This window comes from Eurytemora carolleeae, unplaced genomic scaffold (genome assembly GCF_000591075.1).
Source record: "Eurytemora carolleeae unplaced genomic scaffold, Eaff_2.0 scaffold912, whole genome shotgun sequence".
NCBI classification, from domain to species: domain Eukaryota; kingdom Metazoa; phylum Arthropoda; class Copepoda; order Calanoida; family Temoridae; genus Eurytemora; species Eurytemora carolleeae.
The window spans coordinates 74504-96975 of record NW_019396956.1 but is presented as its reverse complement, the minus strand read 5'-3'; the positions used below and the strand labels follow the sequence as shown (position 1 = coordinate 96975).

The 22472-nt window shown below is 33.6% G+C and overlaps 2 protein-coding genes across 2 annotated transcripts in view; one reads left to right on the top strand and one right to left on the bottom strand.

Annotated features, from left to right (window-relative positions):
• LOC111710493 (uncharacterized) overlaps window positions 1-1899 on the top strand; it is a 12953-nt gene extending 11054 nt beyond the window's left edge. The window contains exons 14-16 of the mRNA XM_023484596.1: window positions 315-364; window positions 1556-1746; window positions 1886-1899. Of these exons, the coding sequence (XP_023340364.1) occupies window positions 315-364; window positions 1556-1746; window positions 1886-1899 (255 nt within the window). The remainder of the gene's footprint in view (window positions 1-314; window positions 365-1555; window positions 1747-1885) is intronic.
• Window positions 1900-4068: 2169 nt separating this feature from the next.
• The window catches only part of LOC111710492 (golgin subfamily A member 4), a 68232-nt gene continuing 49828 nt past the window's right edge, over window positions 4069-22472 (bottom strand). Inside the window, exons 27-42 of the mRNA XM_023484595.1 lie at window positions 18723-19769; window positions 18241-18366; window positions 14115-14194; window positions 13338-13428; window positions 12519-12620; window positions 12022-12144; window positions 10819-10902; window positions 10284-10394; window positions 8643-8726; window positions 7961-8064; window positions 7224-7307; window positions 6564-6696; window positions 6418-6471; window positions 5458-5582; window positions 4776-4979; window positions 4069-4696 (exon numbers count right to left, since the gene is read on the bottom strand). Coding sequence (XP_023340363.1) covers window positions 4636-4696; window positions 4776-4979; window positions 5458-5582; window positions 6418-6471; window positions 6564-6696; window positions 7224-7307; window positions 7961-8064; window positions 8643-8726; window positions 10284-10394; window positions 10819-10902; window positions 12022-12144; window positions 12519-12620; window positions 13338-13428; window positions 14115-14194; window positions 18241-18366; window positions 18723-19769 — 2613 coding nt within the window. The 3' untranslated portion in view covers window positions 4069-4635. The remainder of the gene's footprint in view (window positions 4697-4775; window positions 4980-5457; window positions 5583-6417; window positions 6472-6563; window positions 6697-7223; window positions 7308-7960; window positions 8065-8642; window positions 8727-10283; window positions 10395-10818; window positions 10903-12021; window positions 12145-12518; window positions 12621-13337; window positions 13429-14114; window positions 14195-18240; window positions 18367-18722; window positions 19770-22472) is intronic.

The following is a 22472-nucleotide window of genomic DNA, read 5'->3' as shown; positions in this document are numbered from 1 at the left end:
TCATGAACAATGAACAAGAACTTGAAACATCCTTTAATATACATTTTTTATGAACAATGAACAAGAACTTGAAACATCCTTTAATATACATTTTTCATGAACAATGAACAAGAACTTGAAACATCCTTTAATATACATTTTTCATGAACAATGAACAAGAACTTGAAACATCCTTTAATATACATTTTCCATGAACAATGAACAAGAACTTGCCCTTTAATATATATTTTTGTATGAACAATGAACAAGAACTTGAACTTTAATATATATTTTTCAGGAACAATGAACAAGAACTTTAATATATATTTGTTTAGACAGACGAAACAGAGGAAGAATGTAAGAAGAGAAAATATCCAAACATTAGGTAAAAATATAATTTTCCGACAAAAATATTTTGATTTGAAAATCCTGCTTCTTTCCTGTATAAAGGTGTGTTCCAATAATATTTTGATAGAGGAATTGAGTCTTTGCAACAAACTCTGATTTCTAATCCCTTTATATTCAACCTAGACCTTAGATATATTTCAAACTATGAATTCTGTCAGATCAATTAATCTAAATTGAAAGTTTACATGATGGAGGTGAAAAAATAAATTGATTCGAATATTTGAGTTTGTGGCAAACAGGGGCGGACATAAGGATTCTGTAGGGGGGGTAAATAATTTGAATTTGGCGCGCGAAGCGAGCCGAATTTTTTTTTACCCCCCCTAGAAAAATATCATGATGTATATCAAATTATTGGTTTTAATCGGGTTTGATTTGCATTTTCCACTCATTTCTGGGATTTACAAACTCATAAATAACCCCAATAACCCCCCTTATGGCCGCCACTAGTGGCAAAGACTTGATTCCTTTCTATGAATATTTAATTTGTCTGGATCAAATTTGCGTCAGAACGACTGAAACAAAGAGACGAACAGATTTTTGGGTCCTCACATGACTCCTGTATTAAATGTATTTAATGCATACCTCGCACCTCTGCCTCTTCAGTAAAAGTAGATTCAATTCCTGTATGAAGCAAAAAGTCGGACCGCGTCAACCTTGTTGCACCGGCTAGTCCTGTCCATAGAGCAGGCACAGTACAAACTGGAACCGGAAAGGTTGACCCGACTCGGAAATTCAAATGTACTACGGCTGCCCGTGATGCATAAAGATTCGAGTTTAGAAATCAACGAATGCAACTATCAGACAATTTACGAAATCTTAATTAGCTGTTCGTTTAATATCGAAGTTTTCATTCAAATTACAAAATAAAATCCTTTCAATCTATTCACAAAGCCAATAAATCTTTGCCACAAACTCTGATTTTCTAATCCATGTCTTTGCAACGGCCAGTGTCAATTACGTCTTTTCAAACTATGAATTCTGTTAGCTAAAAATACCTTAGTTTGAAATATCAGAGGTGTACACCATCAGATAAAAACAATAGGGATTACAAATATAAGTTCATGCAAAGACTTACTGAAAGTAAAAAAAGATTAAATTCGTATTAACATAAAGTTGAGAAAAAGCAATAAAAAAATAGAATTCGATATGACTATACTCAAGATTTTAGGATATGCCCAAAAGACAAGTTTGAAAAGAAGAAGCCATTAACATATTTGGATGGAAAACAAAAGCTGTTCGGCGAGGCTATGGATGTACTCTGGGGAAACAAGAAACTAAAGAAAAAGACGAAGAAAAAGAAAACAAAAAGAAAAAAGATGAAGAAAACTAAAGGCAAAAAGAAGAAGAAAAAGTCAAAGAGTAAAAAAGCAAGTAAGGCGAAAAAAGAAACTAAAAAGAAACCCAAAGAGCAAAAAAAAAAATCCTAGATTTGCTGATTTTGTGCGAAATTAGATAGAATTTGATGAAATATAATTTTAAAATTTTAAAATCTTTGCAGGTTATGAACATTGAACAATGCTGTCTCAAGTTATTGTTTTCAGATTTTCTTAAATAGAATATTAAAAGTAATTTAAAGAGATCTTCGATTAAAGAAGGCGACATCGAACGGTTCCTTTAAATCTTTGACGGATCAGGGAGGGAGTGCAGAAGTCCTCAATGAGTAATCACCGCCAACCAAACGGGTTTTGCGGCATGCGCGCTCCTCAATTGGTAATCTCCACCACCTCAATTGGTAATCAGACAAAAAAAGCGCGTAACATTAAATCGTTAACTCAGTTTTTGTTGACCAAACCAATCTGAAAACCAAGTCAATGCCATGAAACCCCAATAATGTCTCCAAAAATGCATAAAATTAAAATCTCTGAAAACAAGATTTTATACCAANAATAAGGTTTAAAGGGTATTGTGGTATATCGGGGATATTCAGTCAATAAGGTTTAAAGGGTATTGTGGTATATCGGGGATATTCAGTCAATAAGGTTTAAAGGGTATTGTGGTATATCGGGGATATTCAGTCAATAAGGTTTAAAGGGTATTGTGGTATATCGGGGATATTCAGTCAATAAGGTTTAAAGGGTATTGTGGTATATCGGGGATATTCAGTCAATAAGGTTTAAAGGGTATTGTGGTATATCGGGGATATTCAGTCAATAAGGTTTAAAGGGTATTGTGGTATATCGGGGATATTCAGTCAATAAGGTTTAAAGGGTATTGTGGTATATCGGGGATATTCCTTTTTAATTGGAAGGCTACTTGAAATTTAGCTGACATTCCCTTAAACTAAATCTGGGTTATTTTGTATGTTCTGAAGCTCTGCACGGACTGCTCGATAGCTATATATGATTTCTTACAGTGAGAAAACTAAGCAGTATCATATTTATTAAATACTCGTTGAAATGCTTGGCGTTGCCCGTGGATGGAAAAATTTCATAAATATTTTTAGCGTTTGTTATCCTTGGTTCTAAAAAATTGCAGCCAATTTGGCTAGCTATAGCAAACATAGAAATGAGCTATTGGCTAGCTATAGAAAACATAGAAATGAGCTAAGAGCTTAATAACATAGATTTTAATATGGCATCAATTCAATTTACACAATGAATTTGTGTACATCGTTGTGAGGGACAAATCAGAAAATTTAAGAAGAATGAATCATTTTAAAAAATTTAATAAAAAAAATTTTGTTGGCAGAAAAAATAGATTTTTCGAGTATTATGTGCGTTAAGATTGGAGATAATCAAATATGACACGGGACGCTCTTGTTCATTGCACTTCTTAAAACCAGAACTTGAGTCTATCAGTCGTCTTCTTAATCCTGTTTATTGGTCTCACTGCACACTGAGGCAAAAGTTTAAATTTATGCAACATTACTTGTAGGACTTTGCGGCCTCTTAATCTAGTTTGAATTTTACGCTTAAGTATGATCTCATTACATAGAAACATTACATTTTTATTGTTCTGAAATACCTCTTTCAGAAGAGTTATGAGATGTTCAATACGTTTACTTTTTTAATTCAACGTGTAATTTGCTTTAGTATGACGTGACTATTGTTGTTAATTGGTAAGTTTGTATCTAATACAGGGTGTCCCATGAAACATGACAGTTGGTTAATAGTTTAAAATGTCGTCTTCCCTAAACTGTATTGGATATTTACTTTACTTTGTTAAATAAATCTCTTGCTCAAATATATTTTAATTAGAAACTAATTTTACTATCATATGACTCCTATATAATATTTTTACTATCGTCTTTCCTATTGAACAACATAAAAAATTCTGGAACAAGACATTCTGAACTATTTACTAACTGTCATGTGTCATAGGACACCCTGTACTGTATGTATGCCCCTAATAAAATTTTTACTGTTTTCGGCTTATTTAACAACAGAAAAACTTAAATAAAATACATTATAGAACCCTTAGAATTAAACAAAAATAAATAAGGGGTTCTTTCTTCCATAAAACCTGCAAGTGTTGGATGATCTGCACAATATTTCAGTTACGAATGTTTTTTACTCCACAAGTATTTTTATCATCCAAAAGAATCTTCAACATATTACATTAGTTTTAAGCAATATTTGTTGAATAACCCACAGTAATATATGAATCATTTAACAAATATAAAGCAACAAAAATCTGTTCGTGTAAATTGAATCTCTTCTCATCTTCTTAAAATTTCAAATATTAATTTAATCTTTTATTACATAATTCCTAATTTATCAATATATCTATATTTATAATTTCCCATGGGAAACCCCCGCAAAAAAAGACTAAAGGGAATCAGCATGGGCGTGACACGTGAAGCATTGTTAGAATTACGGGACAATTTCTTCATTAAAAAAAAACATTTTGTTAATAAGTTAAAATATTTCGAAACTAGTTGACAATCATTTTACAATTTTAATAATGGCAAATTGTCAAAAATATTTAGAATGCAACATGTTGATCTACTGACAGATTTTTCATTTACAAAATAACAAATACACAAAGATATAACTCCAAGTCACACTGATCCAAAAAATCCTGAATCCTGTAACACGCATGCCGTAGCAAAAAGAAGGAAACGACAAAGAATCGGCGCCATTTTGCGGATTTTTGTGGCATGGTTTTGCAGATTTTACCAATCCGCCATTTTGAATCTGGCGCCATTTTGAATCACAGATAAGCTGCTGCACCAGTAGTATCATATGTCTGGTCCTAGGAATAGGTTGGATGATCTCCCGCTCCTGGTGACCCTGCTCCATACACTAACTATGCTTGTGATTCATCAATCTCAGCAATTGTGGAAGAAAGTTTTGACGCGTCCATTGATCTGAAAACAAAGATTTTGAAAAAGAATTCATATATTTTATCAAGTATGGATGGATCTACGAGAATGAAGTTGAACTTACATGGATTCTCGGGATTCATCTATGGAGGCAAAGGTTCTGGTACCGTTGGATCGGACCTCGCGCGTTACTGACTCCCGCAGGATTGAAGAATCCCGAGCCATGGACTCCCGCACTATTGACTCCCGAGCCATGGACTCCCGCTCCCGTTGAACTGACATGGCTCGACGGTGGTGTTCCATGAAACTGTGCATCTCATCATCGGAACTAAAACAAAATATAAGTAAAAACGTTTGTCTGAAAAATAGTTAAGCTAAAATTGTTTAACCTAGTTTTCAAATGCCGGAAATAAACTTCAGTAAAGAAAAAAAATTGCCCAAAAATAAAAAGATGGATTTATGAGTGATTAGAAGTTAAACATTTATTCAATGTTTAATGACAGGATTCAAATCAAGGTTGTTTATTAAGGTTAAATACTCTGGACGCTCTCCAATAAACGGAAAATGTCGCAATGTACACTCATCACATGAAGTAACTGCTTATTGTCGGAAGCTGAAGCGACAATAATTGTTGGTGAGAGGGGGTGAAGAATTGTCTCCGCTTTTACTGCTTTTTTAACAGACAAAAATAGTTGGAGAAATTCAGAAAATTTAAAAGAAATGTTCCTGACCTGGACCAGAATCCATTTTATTATCAGGACGGATCTTAGATTCAAATCCTTAGCACTGATATTTCTATAAAATACCTGTCTGAATTATCATCTGAATTATCTGAATCCATCTCCCCTGCCAGGGCGGCCTGCAGGTCCTCGATCCTCTTTAAGGCCAGCTTAAGGTCCGACCTCACAGTTAGAGTTTCAGCCTCAGCAACCTAAGTATAGGTTTAGGGTTAGAGAATTAATATATTTATCTGTATTCTTTATACTGCGAAAACCTTTTTTCACTCATAAGAATTTACTCAAACAAAAATAATATTATTTTTCTTTTCCCCAAATAATTGCCTTTTCCTTTGCGATTTTTTCTTGGTATTTTTCTTTTTAAGATTTTTTGAGCTTGGATGTAATAATTTTCATGTTTATTTGATTATTGTAATAGATATATGTAAAATCACTGAAATTTTCAAGAACCCCATGATTTTTTTGATAATTTTGAAAAAAAAAGTTTAAATTGGAGTTCAAAAGGCAATTTTTTCCATCCTTTTTTGATATGTTTTACCCTACAATTTATTCATTTTCTCTGCAAACACTAGGCTATACTGCAAAGAAAAGTTATTTCAGAGGTGTACGCATCTTTTGTACTGCAGTGTACTGTCTCTGGGCGGTAATGTAAACACAAGACGGATGTCGAAGCCTGACATGGGATCCATCTTTTACATAAAAAATCAATGAAATATTCTGGTCATAGGAAACTATTATGTGAATTATCAAAATTATCAAAATTAAATGCTTTATCCTGCACGGATACTAAACAAACACTGATGCATCTATTCTTGTTTACAAATTCCGCCCAGAGAAAACTGGTTTCAATATATACGGAGAGTATACGCAACTACAATTACTTTCCTTGGATTATAACCTTGTGCTAACATATCAAACTTGAGAAAAAAAATAAGTGTCAAAATATTATAGACCTCTGAATAAACTAAAATTGTTTCCTGAGATAATATCCAAAAATCAGAAGGAGGGCGAGGATATTTTTAATCTTACCTCTAACTGTTTTTCAAGATCATTCTTCTTTTGACTCAACTCTATTTCTTTACCCTAAATGAAAAGATAATTCAAAAATAGTAATTTAAAAGGGAGAAGTCGGCCATCTTGGGATAAAATCTGCCAAATTGTACGAATAAAATAACCTGGACTGTAACGTAGTCCTCCTTCATCTCCCTGATCTGCCTGCTATGCTTCTTGATCTGTTCGCTGCTCTGTTGCTCACGGAGCCTAGCCTCATCCTTCTCCTTAGTAATCTTCTCAATAGTCTCCTTCAACCTGCACACGCATTTATTGGTTTTAAAGGGACTGTTCAAGTATTTTCGAACTTCGCATACGAACCAGATTAATAATGGTTCCATATCGATTGCATGGACATATAATATACGATGGAATCGTTGAAGGGATTGATAGTAGATACATTCTATTGAAATAAATCACTCCTAAGCTAGGTACTTATTATCTAGTAATATAATTTTCCTGTAATTTTGAAAGTTTTTCACTGAGTTAAAGTTTTTGTGCAACTAAACGAATTCTTGGGAGGATCCCATTTTCCAGGGGTATATCACCCCCCCCTTTCTTCCGGGGAAGAGGAATTATTTTCGCACATTTAACATTTAAAGAGGGGGGGGGGATACTGTCCCTTCCCCAATTTTTTTATAAGTTTAATAAAAATTTCGCTAGTTTTCCGGATTAAAACGCGTGAGTGATGAAGAACCATGAAATATAATTTTTTTTGAAGATAAGAAAAAAATTAATGTTCATCTGGAGATCCCCCCTCCTGAAAATGTTCACTAGTTATCTACCTGACTATCTGTGTCTCTAGTCTACTCCTACTGGTCAGCTCCAACTCTAGTTTACTCTCCAGTTCTCGTATCTTCAGCTCCAATCTAAACAAAACAAAATGGAGGTCATTGGGAGGAAAATGAAGGTAATTCTTGGGAAAATGAAGGTCATTATGTAGAAAATAAAGGTCAATATAATGAAATGGAGTTAATTTAGAGATAAATGGAGGTCATTATGTCGAAAATGGAGGTCAAGATGGGAAATATAGGTAATTTAGAGGTAAATGGAGATCAATAAGTAAACATTTGAGAGCACTGGAATGAAATGGATGAAAGTGGACAGTAGACCACACAAAGGTAATTTAGAAAAAAAGGAATTTATTGAATCACAGAAAAAATATTTTTGAGAGAACTATTTTAGATTTCTTAAATATAAATCTGGCATCTCTCTATGTCTCTCTGTGTCCAAAAAATGTTAAAAAGGCTTAATTGGGTCCAAATTATCTGTGGACCCCGGGGAAGGTTTTGAACGGTCAAATTTATAAAATTTGTCGCCCAAAATGTCGACATCTATTATTTTTGAAAATGCACCATTTTTATTGGAAATTGAAAAAAATAATTAATTGATCGAGTTGAAAGTTCAATTTTTTCTCTTTTTTTTTTGCTGACCCAAGTAAATTCTGACCTTTGTTTACAACTTATGTTATTGTTTTGACCAAAAATCGGATTCTAAGCCCTGCCTTGATTAATCTATTTACCGTTTGTGTTGTGCAGTGGAAACATTTTCCCCCTCCAGGTTTCCGAGCTTAGAACTTAACTCAGCAACTGCGTCACGTAGCTTATTCCTCTCCTCCTCTAGCTCCTAAAATACGCACAATATGCGTCAAAATATTATTTTATAATAATTATTCCAATTTAAAATTATATCATCTGACAACGGTGTCATTTCTACCCTGAAATTAAAATGAGACAAATTCTCAAAAAATCGGACAATTTTAGACCATAGGGCATAGAGCAATAAGAAAAAAAAATATCTGATGTGCATTTTATTTCAAGATATCTTCAGAATTTGTTCGTTGAAAAAGGGGTTTTTGTTACCGTTGTAATGTGTCTTCTTTTAACAAGATAAATTTATACCCCTCTCTTAAAACTACGAAAAGTCACCAACAAATTTAATAAAGTCCACAACACTCAGAATCGGATTTCATCAAAGTTTACATCGAAAAACCCTTGGACAACATTTAAAAACTATAAAAAAAAATTAGTAAAAAGATCATTTTCAATATTAGGAACATCGCATTTTAAAATATAACAATTTAAAGTGCACTTGTGTATTTGTATTAAGTGTACAAATTTATGGCTAACCACTATGCACTATGCAGTTTACACAGATGACTTAAAATTAATAAAAATGGATCAAATATATAAATTAATGAATACCTGAATAGTGCTTTGCTGGTCTTGAATGGTAATCTGGTCTGTGGAGACTGCTGCTACACTGGCCTTGTATTTCCTCATCACATCCTGTACAACAAACAATCAATCAATCAATCTTTTAGGGACATCTTATGACCACAGGGTTTACAATTTGCAATGTAACCCTTAGTGGGTCTTTAATTCTGGTATGCGATCTAAAAGCCACACAAAGCCACACAACAAAAAATTCCAACAGGGTAAAGCACATAATGCCCCACAACCTAGATCCCCCCCCGTTACAAAAAAAAATGAGTTTTGAAGGGTTTTATACCAGCTAATGAACTTAATAATTATAAATAATTAAATTTTCCAACCAGAGATTAGATACTTCCAATAAAAGGCGAGTTAAACTTCTTACCCCCCCCCCCCCTCCCTCAAATTTGTGCAATTCCAAGATGTGACCAATTAGAAAACTTCATGTAATCTCAAAATACCGAGAATCCTGTGAAATAAACAGACCATATTCTAGCTTTATAATCTTCAAAGAAAGACCGCGCTATAAAATGGCAAATTAAATGCATCAAAATAGAATTTGAGAAGTTAAAAACAAACAAATTTGCTGATCACGAAGACGTAAAACAGAAAAGAGTTCACAAAAAAAACTACAAGGTTAAAATAAAATAAAGAATGAAATGACTTTTACAGTGTTCACTGTTCACTTAGTATAGTATAACCTCATGTGTATACTATAACTATTAGTGTACACTATATCCCTACACTGTACAGTATAACACACTTAATACACCATAACCTCATGCACCATGTCCCCCAATGTACAAAATAATCCCTAAGTATTTCATATCCTTGTCCTCAGGCGTACACTTTAGCCTCCTGTGTACACTATAACCCCCATGTATCCCACCCAACGAAATTAAAGTAAATAGAGTGATGATGTACGCTAATTCTAAACTGATTTTACAGGACTTGACTGTAGTTCAACCAAGGAGAATTGAATACAAGGAGGGGGCAATAGGGTTTCCGTACACTTTGCTGTGACGTATTTGGACTGCTGGAGAACTAGTTTTTGCGTAATAACAATAATAAAGATTGTAAACAATAACACAAATGATAAACAGACAATTGGTGCATCTCTGGCGTTAGATGAAGATTCACCGTATACTAACTCATGTTTGTTTACATTAGATCGACTGCCTTTATTATTGTTGTTACGCAAAAGCTAGTTATCCTGCAGTCCAAATACGTCACAGCAAAGTGTACAGAAACCTTATTGCCCCCTCCTTGTATTCAATTCTCCTCGAGTTCAACTGATCTTTTCCGGCAAGAGAATTTGTTTTCCATTTAATTATTGGAATCCACTGCTCTTTTATCGTGTGCAGGATTACATTTTCACAAGAAGACGTACTATTACAGTCATTTAGAGAGCAAAATTTCATCGTTAATAAACGGTTCTGAGAAAACTCAGTAAACTTTAAGATACAAAACCTCCCAATACACTTGTACTCCGAAAGCGTACTGCATATTTGATGTGTGAACTGTATGAAGAGGCCATAATCTTTAACATCCTTTATCAGTAAACGGTCCTAATTGTGCACTCAGGCTAATATGCACGTACAGGTAGCTAAGATCCAGCCCCCTTGATCCCACCTGTAGTTCCTCCTCGTTCTCCTGGAGCTGGCTGGCGAACTCTGCCTTCTCCCTGGACACTCTCAAGTGTTTCTCCTCCAGGTCCTGCTTAGCCCTCGATACATCCTCCAACTAAACATCATTTAATAAACTTAAATAGTTAATGAAAAAAACGAATGATGTGAGTATCAGCGTGGTTCACTCTTCAATGGGTAATTCAATAAAATCGAGTATATAGATTGGATCTAATAACCCAGAACGTGTAACACAGGGGTGTATATTTTCTTGAAAAATTATTTCCCCCCTTTCCCCCATACGTTGTGAATTCGAAGATTCGGGGAAAATTTACTTTTGGGTAAAATATATTAAAAAATAAAAACTCGCATTTTCATTTACAATTTATTAGTTTTTAAACCTAGTAATAAAGCTACAATATACATTTACACAAAGGATTGACTTTGTTCCCCAAATAACCCCAAATTCTGACCAAAAATGCCCTCAGTTCAGGTATAACATGGACACTACAACACTCCGGCGCTATTGCTAGGACGTATACCTGTAGTTGTGTATCTGCTAGTTCTAGTTCAGCATTCTGGCGAGCTTTCATTGCAGCTGTTCGAGCAAATTCTGCGTCTTCGAGCTAAAACAAAGATATGTTTAAAAATCAGCGTTTCGGATCCGTATCATTTGGTCGGATCCGGATCCGGATCCGTATCAGGAAACGTTGATATGGATCCGGGTAGCGCCAAAAATTAACCAAAACCATGGAATAAATAAATCAAAATGGTTCGTAAATGTATTATTTACATGACGAAAATTTTTCAAAATTATCTTTAATAATTTAATGTTTACATTTATATAATAGTAATGACGACATTTTTAACTTTAGGATTACTATAGTTTATAAATTATAACCTTGCATAACATTTAACAGGGAAAATCCGATTCACAGAATAAGTTACCTCGGATCCGGATCCATCATCACGGATGCGGATCCACGGATCCGGATCCGCATCAAAATGATACGGATCCGAAACACTGTTAAAAATTAAATAATATATTAAAAAAATAGATAGATTACGATGTAATCAAAAAATGAAATAATTTAAAAGGATAATTAAGTTTTTTTTTGGCAGTTATTATTAGAATTGGATTATAATGCGAATGTGAATTTTGTATTCTAATTAAGCAAAGCTACAAATATATATGCCTTTCCCAACTTTAAATTGACGAAATAAGATGTTTGAAAGAAGTGTGAATTTTTGATAATAAAAGAAAGTTTTTTTTTATTAAAAAGTTTACTTTATGGAAGGTCATTTCTAAACAAAAATATTGATATTCACAAAATTACTTTTCTTCGTTTTCACAAGTTTCCAATAAAGGTTTTTAAACCAAACCTTATTTTAAAGAGAGTGTTCGTGAATCAAAAATATTTTGAAATATTAACTATATACGAATGCGTCGAAAAATTATCGATGATTAAAGGTTGTAATATATGAATGATTTTTAAAGAATTAAATTAATTTTTAAACGATCCGAGTCGTATGTTGCAACTTTCTGAATTCATTTGTATTCTGCGTTCTTCAGTATCAGTCGTTTTTAACAAATTTCTCCTTATAAAGGCAACATATTAGAAGAAAGATAAGTAGCGATAATCATCGATAATTTTTCTCCGTAAGACTATACCCCCTTTCATTTTTCGCGAACACTCCCTTTAAGTTTGGATCTGAGGACACATGAAAACGGAATAGACTGTTACCTGGTTCTTAAGTTGTCTGAGGATAACCTTATTGGTTCCTTCGTTCTGTGTTTTCTCTACAAGCAATTGTGCGTCACGTAATAGAGCTTTAGTCTTACGCAAATCCTTTTTCAGCTTTGCAACCTTAATTTAATTGGATTAAAATATTCTAATCTTCAAACATCTTTTAAAAAACGGTTAAGTTGTTTCCTTCCCTTTTCACTGCTTGTATTTAATGTGTATTTGTACTAAAAACGGACAAAACCATGTGCCAAGCCAAACCCAAAAGTGCGACTTTTTTGATAGACAGACAAGGAAAAAACCTATGGTTAATTATTAAAAAAAAGTTTTTTTTTTCACTAAACTCTCCTCCAGACTTTTTGAATTTCTTATGAAGTGTTAGGGGAATTAAAAAAAATAATAATAAAATAATTTAAGTAAAAAGCTTAAAATTTGTTTAATTTTCCCAAATCTGCTGGGTCCCCTGCAATGGATGTTCCGTGAAATATTATAAATACCTGTTCCTCGTCTCCTGACCGTTCCAGCATATCCTGTAGTGTTCCAATCTTCTGTTCCAGTTCATGTCTTTCTCTAAGAAACATTATACGCTCCTCGTGTTCCTGAAAAAACAGAAAACTGAATTGCGTTCCAATTACATAACGTTGATTTCAATAAAATAAAAAGTTGAACATTTTTTTAAATTTAAACAATAGAAATTTTCATATTTAAATTCAAGGGCGTGGGGGCCTGCACTTCTGAAGCTAAGTCCCTCATAAGTCTTAAATTATTTTAAAAATCTGTCCACCGGCCCCCTAGATTAAATTCTGTTAACGACCCTGTACTCTTTTTGAATTTATTTCAGGAGTAAATGTATTTACTTCAAGTAAACAAAGTGTACTGTTGCTTCACAAATAGCGCTCAGCTGTTGCGGATAGATAGATAGATTAACACTCCGGTAAATATTGATTGTAATTTCTATGTTTGGTTTGGAAACAACAAACAAGGGGAAATAAACTATAAGAAAAGGGAATTCACGATTTTTCTATCGAACTTTGAATATCGACCCAAGAGAAAGGGGGAAACCCGAGGTTTGCTTTTTCTAAATTATATTGTATAATTCTACTATTTCGCACATTTTAAAAAATCTCTCGCAATGGCAGCAACAACGCCTAACTCTACAAAATAATAGTTTAAAGGAAAAACTTAAAATATGTTGATCGATACGTTTAAAATCCTAGTTAACGTTAATTTTAATGCTTTCTTCTACATTCTTTGCAGATATAATTTAATTCGCGATCCTAAATTTATGAATGATCCCTTTAAATATAGTACTGTACCTGCTCGAGTTGTTGTTCGAGGATTTTAACCTTCTTGCTCGCTGATGCTCGAGCTTCTTCGATTTCCTCGTCACGATTTGTCATTTCACGCCTTAACAACAATCGTTATATAAACATGAAACAAAAATTCTAGCTTTGCTTGGTGTTATAGAATAAAAAAGGTTCTTTTCCTACAATAAAACTCAAGAATTGAGTTCTTGTAAAGAGGGAGGGGGGTAATTTTATAAAATATAAAATAATAATGTTTGCTAAATAATGAAACTGAATATATTTGTGAGTAATTTGAGAAAGTACAATCTTATCACTATTCACCTGTACGCTTACTACTAAACTAACATTTCATAGATTTACTACAACTTGATTACACATCGGAGTGACAAAGAAATTTCAAAAATTAAATATAACGTCATCTTTAATTTCAGGATGGTTGGAAAAAGAAACGAGGTAAAATAATAAATTTGAGGTATGTTTACCCCTGTATATATATATATATATAGGAAGGTTTGTTTGTTTTTCTAAAATATTGTAATTCAGAGAAACACAGGCCACATTTTGGCCTGTAGGATGGGGGGGGGGGGGGGGAGTGTTCTATGGGGGTTAAGGTACGCTACGGAATTATTAATAAATAAAAAAACTGAAGAAAAAATTGAATATAAGCAGTGGTGGAAAATGTGATTTAGTAGGAAATTGGGAAGTAGGTGAAAAAAATAGCAAAATGATGGTGAGGAAGAGGAGACATAATATGAAAAGGAGAAAATAATATTAATGATTTTATACCGGTGTTCTTTCTTCAGAGCTGCCATCTCCATTTCGATCTTGGTCTTGGATCCTTCAAGCATTTGGACCTGGAACACATTTAGAATTAGAATACATTAGGAACTTAAATACATTTGGAATTAGAATACATTTGGACCTAGAACACATTTAGAATTAGAATACATTTGGACCTAGAACACATTTTAAGGGACACACAACAAGGATATTAAAGGGACACACAGCAAGAATATTAAAGGGACACAAAGCAAGGATATTAAAGGAAAGCACAGCAAGGATATTAAAGGGACACTCAGCAAGAATATTAAAGGGACACACAGCAAGGATATTAAAGGGACCCACAGCAAGGATATTAAAGGGACACACAGCAAGGATATTAAAGGGAAACACGGCAAGGATATTAATGGGACACAGAAAAAGGATATTACAGGGACAAACAGCAAGGATATTAAAGGGACACACAACAAGGATATTAAAGGGAAACACGGCAAGGATATTAATGGGACACAGAGAAAGGATATTACAGGGACTAACAGCAAGGATATATGAAAATTAATGGGAAGTCAGATTGAATGTCTCAAGTTCTTGAATAAAAGAAATATCAATTTTGTCTGCTTTGTATCTTCAAAACAGACATGACCCCATCCCCCCCTCCTCCCACAAAAAAATGTTATGCTTTAAATAAAGTAGTTAAAGAATACAAGGCATGAATAGAAAACTAAATGAATGAATTTTTCTATTTCTGCCTTAAAGGAAAACAATCTAGTTCCGTATTTAGTTATCTATTCAATCTAAAAACAATTAAATCAAGATCTCGGCGTAGCTAGACTTATAAAAAATGCGTATGCCCAAAACATGATATAATGTGACGCAGTGCTCTTAAAATGGGTTGCTTCGTTGGCACGTTAAAATCTGTGAAAAATATTCCTATCATGAGTCATGTTACAAGCAAGAATATATCAATGCAACCGTGCTTGGACAGGGGCTCATCGATCAAAGAAGACAAGAATTCAAAATCCAGAATATTGTTAAGAATAATTAAGCAATAAATCTGTTTCAGTATGCCTCAGAATGTTTGAACATTTTAGAGATATATATTTAGATAACCATACTTACTGTCGTCCAACAAAAAATGAGTTTCAAAGGAATCGAAGGGAGAGATAACATTTTTAAGATAATATTCATACATGGAAATACTTTCAATTTCAAGGTTAAATTATAATTAGACCAATTCAGCAAATATCTAAATAATTGAAAAGTAGAGGGAACTGACTAAAAAAGCTGAACAAAAACAAGCGTCAGTAATCTAAACCATTTCTTACGCACGGGTGAAAATGCGTATTATCTGGTATACATTATGCCCAAGGCCAGTGGTCGACATGTTTTTACGCGCCGTTGGGGTACACATTACACAAGAATATTGGTCAGGTTATGTAGTATGATGAGAATTATAGATAACTTCAATCATACTAAGTCTAGAAAGTGGTGAAGAAAAGAAAATAATAAAAAAGAAAGGAAATAAGTTAAAATCTTCATTCTCCACTCCCCATCACAAATTCAAAAATTGCAATAATTAAATAAAAACTTTCCCAAGAACCCCATTTAAATAAAAAGTATGGGTCTGTCCTAGAGAACGATTTTGGACCCCCCCACACAGCAAGGATATTAATGGGAAACACAGCAAGGATATTAAAGGGATACACAGCAAGGCACTTTAAGGGACATGGGTAGAAACATATTTTTCAAATATAATGTAACTGGTTTGTTTTTCAGAAAATTACAGTAATTGTGCGAATATTTTTTAGATTTCAGTACGAAGCCGGATTTAAATCCACACTTTTTCATCCGGTCCGATTCAAGCAAAATAACGAGCCATTTATCATTAATCAAAAATGTATCATATTTTATTAGTTTGAAACCTATTTTACCAAATATAATTAAAGGGACTGTAAGCGTAATTTCAAGTGACCCTCCCATGCAAAGGTGGCAATGTCCGATTCACAACAGTATCCTTCAAAACTTTGTCTGATCAAGTATGAAATAAATATCAATTTAAAAAACTGATTATTTTCGATTGTGGTTTCTCTACTAAAGTGACTTGCATTTCTACTGCAGAAAACAAAAAAAATTATCAGGATAAAATACTGATAAACCTAGAAAAACGAACATCTTCCCTATCATTGATAAGATAAAGGTTTCAAGGATACCGTTCTGAATCAGGCATCTTTGCATAGAGGGTCACATGAAATACTGCTGACAGTCCTTTTATGTTAAAATTACTCTTCAGGATTTCCAGGTTTTATTGGGTATAAAGTTTATACTGCTTTGGTCCAAAACTAGTTTTGCTTCCTTAGTTTAGGATTGGAAACTAATTAAATGTTTTACTAAAGGGATTGAAGTCTTTTCAGGGTTATCTTTCATTTAAAGATTGATAAAAAACATTATTAAAGTACACTTCACATTTTTCTCTGAACAACAATCTTCTGAGATATCTTCGTTTTTGGAACTTGAAGCGTTAATTATGATAACTTGTCCCAAATTTTATACGGAAGAAATTAGCAAATTACATTTGTATGGGAACCATAGTGAAAAAAAAGTTTAAAGAGAAACTCATAGTTATCTGATTCATTACTGATATTAATCGTAAATTGGACATATGCCACACTGTTAATGAAAACTCACATGAAATAACGTCTACATTTCCTTTAAAATGAATTACTATTTAAAAAACTACCTAAAGCTGAGTTATTGCAAATTTAAAAACATTTCACCGGAAGTATTTTAACGAGTATTGAGATGTAATAATGAGAAGTATATAAATACAACTGTAGATCCTACTCCTAGTATTTAGGTTACATACAGATGTGTAGAAACTAGGCTTTCTAAACTGTTCCGAATCAATTCCGTTACGAAACTGTCCGACAGACCCTATATTTTATATAATTAACAGTAGTCGAAAGACAGAACCGAACCTAACTGAAATTTTAGTAGCTTCAGGGGGGGGGGCGGATTTTTAAAAGTTTGCTTAGGAAAGAGTCCATCCTTTAATCTCTAAAAAATCTATTTTATTTACAGTTGAATTCGAAAAAAGAAACCCTAGTAGAAACGTGAGTTTGCATCACTTCACCTTCAACGCATCAATTGCTGGCCAGAAAAAAAATTTTCTTGTTTTTTTGTTTAACTCTACACAATAATTTTTTTGATAATTTGGTCAAAATTTAATTACAAAAAATCATTTTATTTTGTTTTCCACTTGTAATGTTACAATATATTGCGTGTTCTATGATATTACTACTTGTATTACTTCAAGATGAGTAATCGGATACATGAAGCAAAGAAATGACAGGGATGTATTTTTTCGGGGGAAATTAAATAATATGATTTGGCATCAAAAAGATTTAAATAGAAAATTTTCATAATTTATGTTTTTCATTAAAGGTTGGCGTAAACTATGTGAGATGATATTTCATAATTTAAAATTAAAGTTTATTGCGGTACTTCACACTGGGTCCAGTTGGAAGTATGTTAATAAATCAGTCAATCAACCTGGGGGGGCTGATCAAGTTACAAAGACGCAATTTGTCAAGGTTTAATGTGGAGAGGATACAAGTACACAATCTATTGAATGAAATAATTCTTTGAAAAATGTGTTTCTAGAAGAATGCACATTTTATAATTTAAAATAAAAATGAAAAATTCACATATATATTTTGATTACTTCTAAACCTTCAATAGGTCAAAAAAAAACCTTGAAAGTCTCTTCTAACTCTAACTTCTAACTCCTTTTTTCTCGAAATATCGAACCGAGATCATTTCGAAATGGTCCTGGTTTCTAAAAGATTCCAGTAGGTCCATATTTAAAAAAAATGATAAGGAATTTTTTAAAACAGAAATAAGAACTTTTGTAATGCGAGTCTGGGGATCAAACATTGAGGTCCTGTGGGTTAATCTAATTCTTCTTCCTGTGATGGTTATAACCCGCAAGGATCACTGTGATTGAGTAATCAAGCATTGATCCTCAAATATAAAAAAGCCCACATTAGATATCGAGAATAAGCTTTCAATATCCACACAAAGGTTCCGATAAAACCGATTTTTATTGAAAATTTCTTGGGACCAAAATAAACAAATTTTTAAAAAGTTTTTCTTCAAAAAGTATTTTTACCTCTGTTGCGCCTCCCATCTGGATGTCTGATATTTCTCTGTTTAGAGCTGAAATCTTCTCATCTCTACTCTCCAAATCTATCTTCATACCCTAGAAACAAGAAACAAAATTAAACAATTATTTCGTTAAAAAATTTATGTTTTCAGGGGTGTAATTTTTTCTGAATTACCCCCTTTGGGAGTTAAACAAAAACGATTTAAGATGATTTGGGAAAATCAGAAGGCAACTATTATCATTCTTTTTGATACTCTATAACCAAAAATTTATAGATTTTTACCAATTCACTGAATATAATCCAGAATCAAACATATATAACTTCTGAAAACAGGATTTTCAAATGGGGTGGGGGGACTGATTTTTCGAGAAGATATACAACCCTAAATGCATTTTAAAGAGAGAAAAAGGATAGATAAGAGAAGGATAAGATTGAGTCTTTAGTCCTATACCTCACTCTTCACCTTAGATATAGACTCCGCCGTGGGATTATTTAAGGCTTTATCTGCCCAATACGATTCCTCCTTAGAACGCTTTATTTCAACTTGTTGAACATTTTCAACATGGTTCACTGATAAACCGTTTGATACTTTGTGGTTTCTTTTATTTTTCTCAATCACTACTTCACTGTCTAAAATGTCGACTGTTGTTGACAATTTCTTAGATAAAACTTCTGTTGTGTCGCTGATGGTTTCGAGTATGTCGCTTTGAACGACGGAAACCTTCTTCTCAAACACGGAACTTTTCTTTCGACTGATTTCGACGGATTTAAACTCGTCAGTGACAGCGGACACCTTTCGGTCGACAGAATCGACATGGTTCTCTTTATTACTAACGGCGATGTCGACAGTAGCGACAGAAGCGGGTGCGACAGAAGTAGTTTTAGGTGCCTCTTGTTTTGGAGGAGTTACTGTCGCTTTATGAGTAGGAGTGCTTCGACTGGGAGTAGATTTAAGAGTCTTTTTAGGAGGACTAGATACAACCTTTTTGGAGAGGCTTGGAGAGTTTTTAGCATTAGTCGTTTTGTCGACTTTATTTAGAGGAGAGCTAGGGCTTCGCGACACGTCGGCCTTAGAAGATGCATTAGAAGGCGACCGGTTCACGTCGGATTTTGTCGATGCGTTTGATGGCGATCGAGAAACATCTGATTTAGTCGAAACATTTGATGGGGTGCGGGACAAGTCGCTTTTACTCGATGAAATAGAATTTGTCGGAGACTTTTTAACCGAAGGTTTTGGGTTCGTCGGATCTTTAGCACTGAACTGAGATCGGGGAGCGTTGACCGGCTTGAGAACTGGACTAGCTGGGGCAGTATCGACTTTGACCTTGGACGGGGTGGACGGAGTTGGACGAATTTGAGCTGATTTGTCGAATATCTTGATCCGTTCACTGATCGGCGTTCGGCCAGAGCTTGAAAGTCGAGACATGTTAGTTTGAACTAGTTTATTATCAGGAATATTGGCCTTAAACCTGTTTCTTTTTAATTCTTCTGTGTCACCTCAAGCCGCCATAAATAAACTCAACAGGTTGGTTTTAGAATCACCAAAACACACCTTTCGGAACAGTTCCCAATGTACTGTGAAACAGTTAAGATTTTGGGTTCTAGACTTGGTAAAGTTTATCCGCAAGATGGGGTTAGTGTCTCATGTTCAACCGCCTAGGCGCTCTCTGTAAACTGAACTGACTCTGAGCTGAGGGAGGGTCTGAGCTAAAGCGCCTTGGCGCGGCAGGATCAATTCTACCTCTGGTTTTCAGGGACAACACCTATGTAAGGTGAGGGGGGAGGTGGGTTAAAAAAATCCAAATAGATGAATATACACACCAATGGTGTGTTAAAACATTTTTCACCCAATTAATCAATGAAAAAATAAATACTAAAATATTTGGTCCCTGGTCATTTCATCAAGTTCCCCTACCTGTCCAATTTCTCTCTCTCTTTAAATCCCTGCCTCTCAGTCTATCCATGTATCTATCTATCTATCATTCTCCCCTTTCACTTTTTAGCTGATAATTTAATGATAGTGATACGTTTATATATGGGCTCAGATCTGTGAAATCCATGATTTTTAGGTTTTTTTTTTCAGCCGCAAAGGTTGCATGAGACTCCCCTATAGAAAAATTTCTGATTACTACCCTAACCCGGGGCACATATACAATTCATCAATAACAGCTCCCAAATTCATTAAAAGTTTATTTAAAATTTTGTTTGTTACATAGTTTTAACAGCTGGCCAGACGGAGACGTGTGAGAGGGCCAGGGATGGGGGCATTATATATTGGGGCTATTCCCGGCCCCCCGGATTTTCAGTAATAAAAAAAAAATTTAAACATAATAATTCTTGCAGTTTTAAAAAGACAAACACATTTTAATTTCTAATCCTATTCGATGGCCGTTATTACTGTATCAGAAGATTAAATCAAAAGATTAAATCAAAAGATTAAATCAGAAGAATAAATGGGAGGATTAAATCAGTAAATTAGAGGATTAAATCAGAGGATAAAATCAGAGGATAAAATCAATGATTATATCGAAGGATTAAATCAGAGTATTAAATCTGAGGATTAAATCAGAGGATTAAATCAGAGGATAAAATCAGAGAATTAAATCGAAGGATTAAATCAGAGGATTGAATCAGAGGATTAAATCAGGGGATTAAATCGGAGGATTAAATCAGAGGATTAAGTCAAAACCCATAAGATAAACTGAAGAGATTCAATCATTAAATCAATTTTCAAACCACTGATAGTCAGTCATCGCATGCTTCAGAAAACAATTATACTTTCAATAATAAGCAGCAACTCCACAAGAGAATGTAAAATAAATATGAAATTCGTATGGATTTGAACAACATTTTTATCAATTTTTTCAAATCTTTCTTTAATAAAACAGTTATAGTTTCAAACGTCTGCCAGAGAGCTACGGCTTTCCATGATTCATTAGTATCATTTTATTTGTTCATTTTTTACTTGTTAATATATTTTTTCCTATACTATGTAGATTTACTCACTTTAGATTTCCTATGTTTCATACCACTTTTAAATGGTGAAAATAATATTAAATATGTACACAACATAAGTACAGTAAAGTGCAACTGTTTTCACAACCCACTGTAATCCTTGAAATAAATATAGATTTTTAAGAAGGTTAATAAATGGCAATATAAAAAAATCATAACATGACTTTTTTGAGTCTAACAGTCGTCTTCCTACTCGCCAGTTTTCTGGATCTCACTGTATGAATATCATCCACAATATTTATATCCACGGAACAGCATTGAATAAACCTGTTCTAACCCTTCCTGTATTTTTGTATCTGTTTTTACAATACAAATATCAGTTTTCAGTCATGCATAAACATCTTCCTTCCTTCTTCCAATCTACCATTCTTTAGAAAATCAGAAATTTATTTTTAAAATGTTGAGATGGAAGTAATATAATGTATTTTTTTAATAAAACCAAAAAATGTAGTTTTTTTTACCAAAAAAAAAACGCCACCAATTATCATATCAGCCATCGAACCGCATAAAATCGGCACCAAATCAGTCCTCTTGTTCCTGAGAAACATCGAAGCTTCAAATGAATCCTAATTAGCCCTAAATGAATCAGCTAGAAATTACAACTCATGCTGCCATATAACCCCCCCCCTATACTATCCCAAAACCGCCCAAATAAAACTGATAAGCACAGAAAGCAACCAAAAATAAGTGATTATTAAGATCCAATAACTTCTATCAGCTCGCAACAACCCTAATTTCAGTCCAATTCAGCTAAAACAAACCCAATCAGGCTCTAAATACCCTAGTTAGTCCATTTTATCTGGTAAACCTAATCAGCCCTCAAATACTTTTAATCAGTTCCCATTTATCCTCAATCAGTCCTTATCTACCCCCACACCCATTTTCATAATCAGACCCCACTTCTCAAAAACTTGCAAGTTCCTGCATTGTTCTCATTAGTAGAAGAGCCAATATACAATTATGGATAAGTACACGTTAAAGTACCATAAAGTGTTGCATATACATTAGACCTCAGACAGTCGTGATTAAATCTGGTTTAGACATATGTATATATAGGCTGCACTGTTAAGAAATATTTAAGTATGAAGACTTTTCGGAATTATGCTTTTATTAGAGTAATTAAGTTTTTATTACATTTAATCAAAATTTAAAAATCTAATTCAAAGTTTAGCCCACTTTTTAGTTT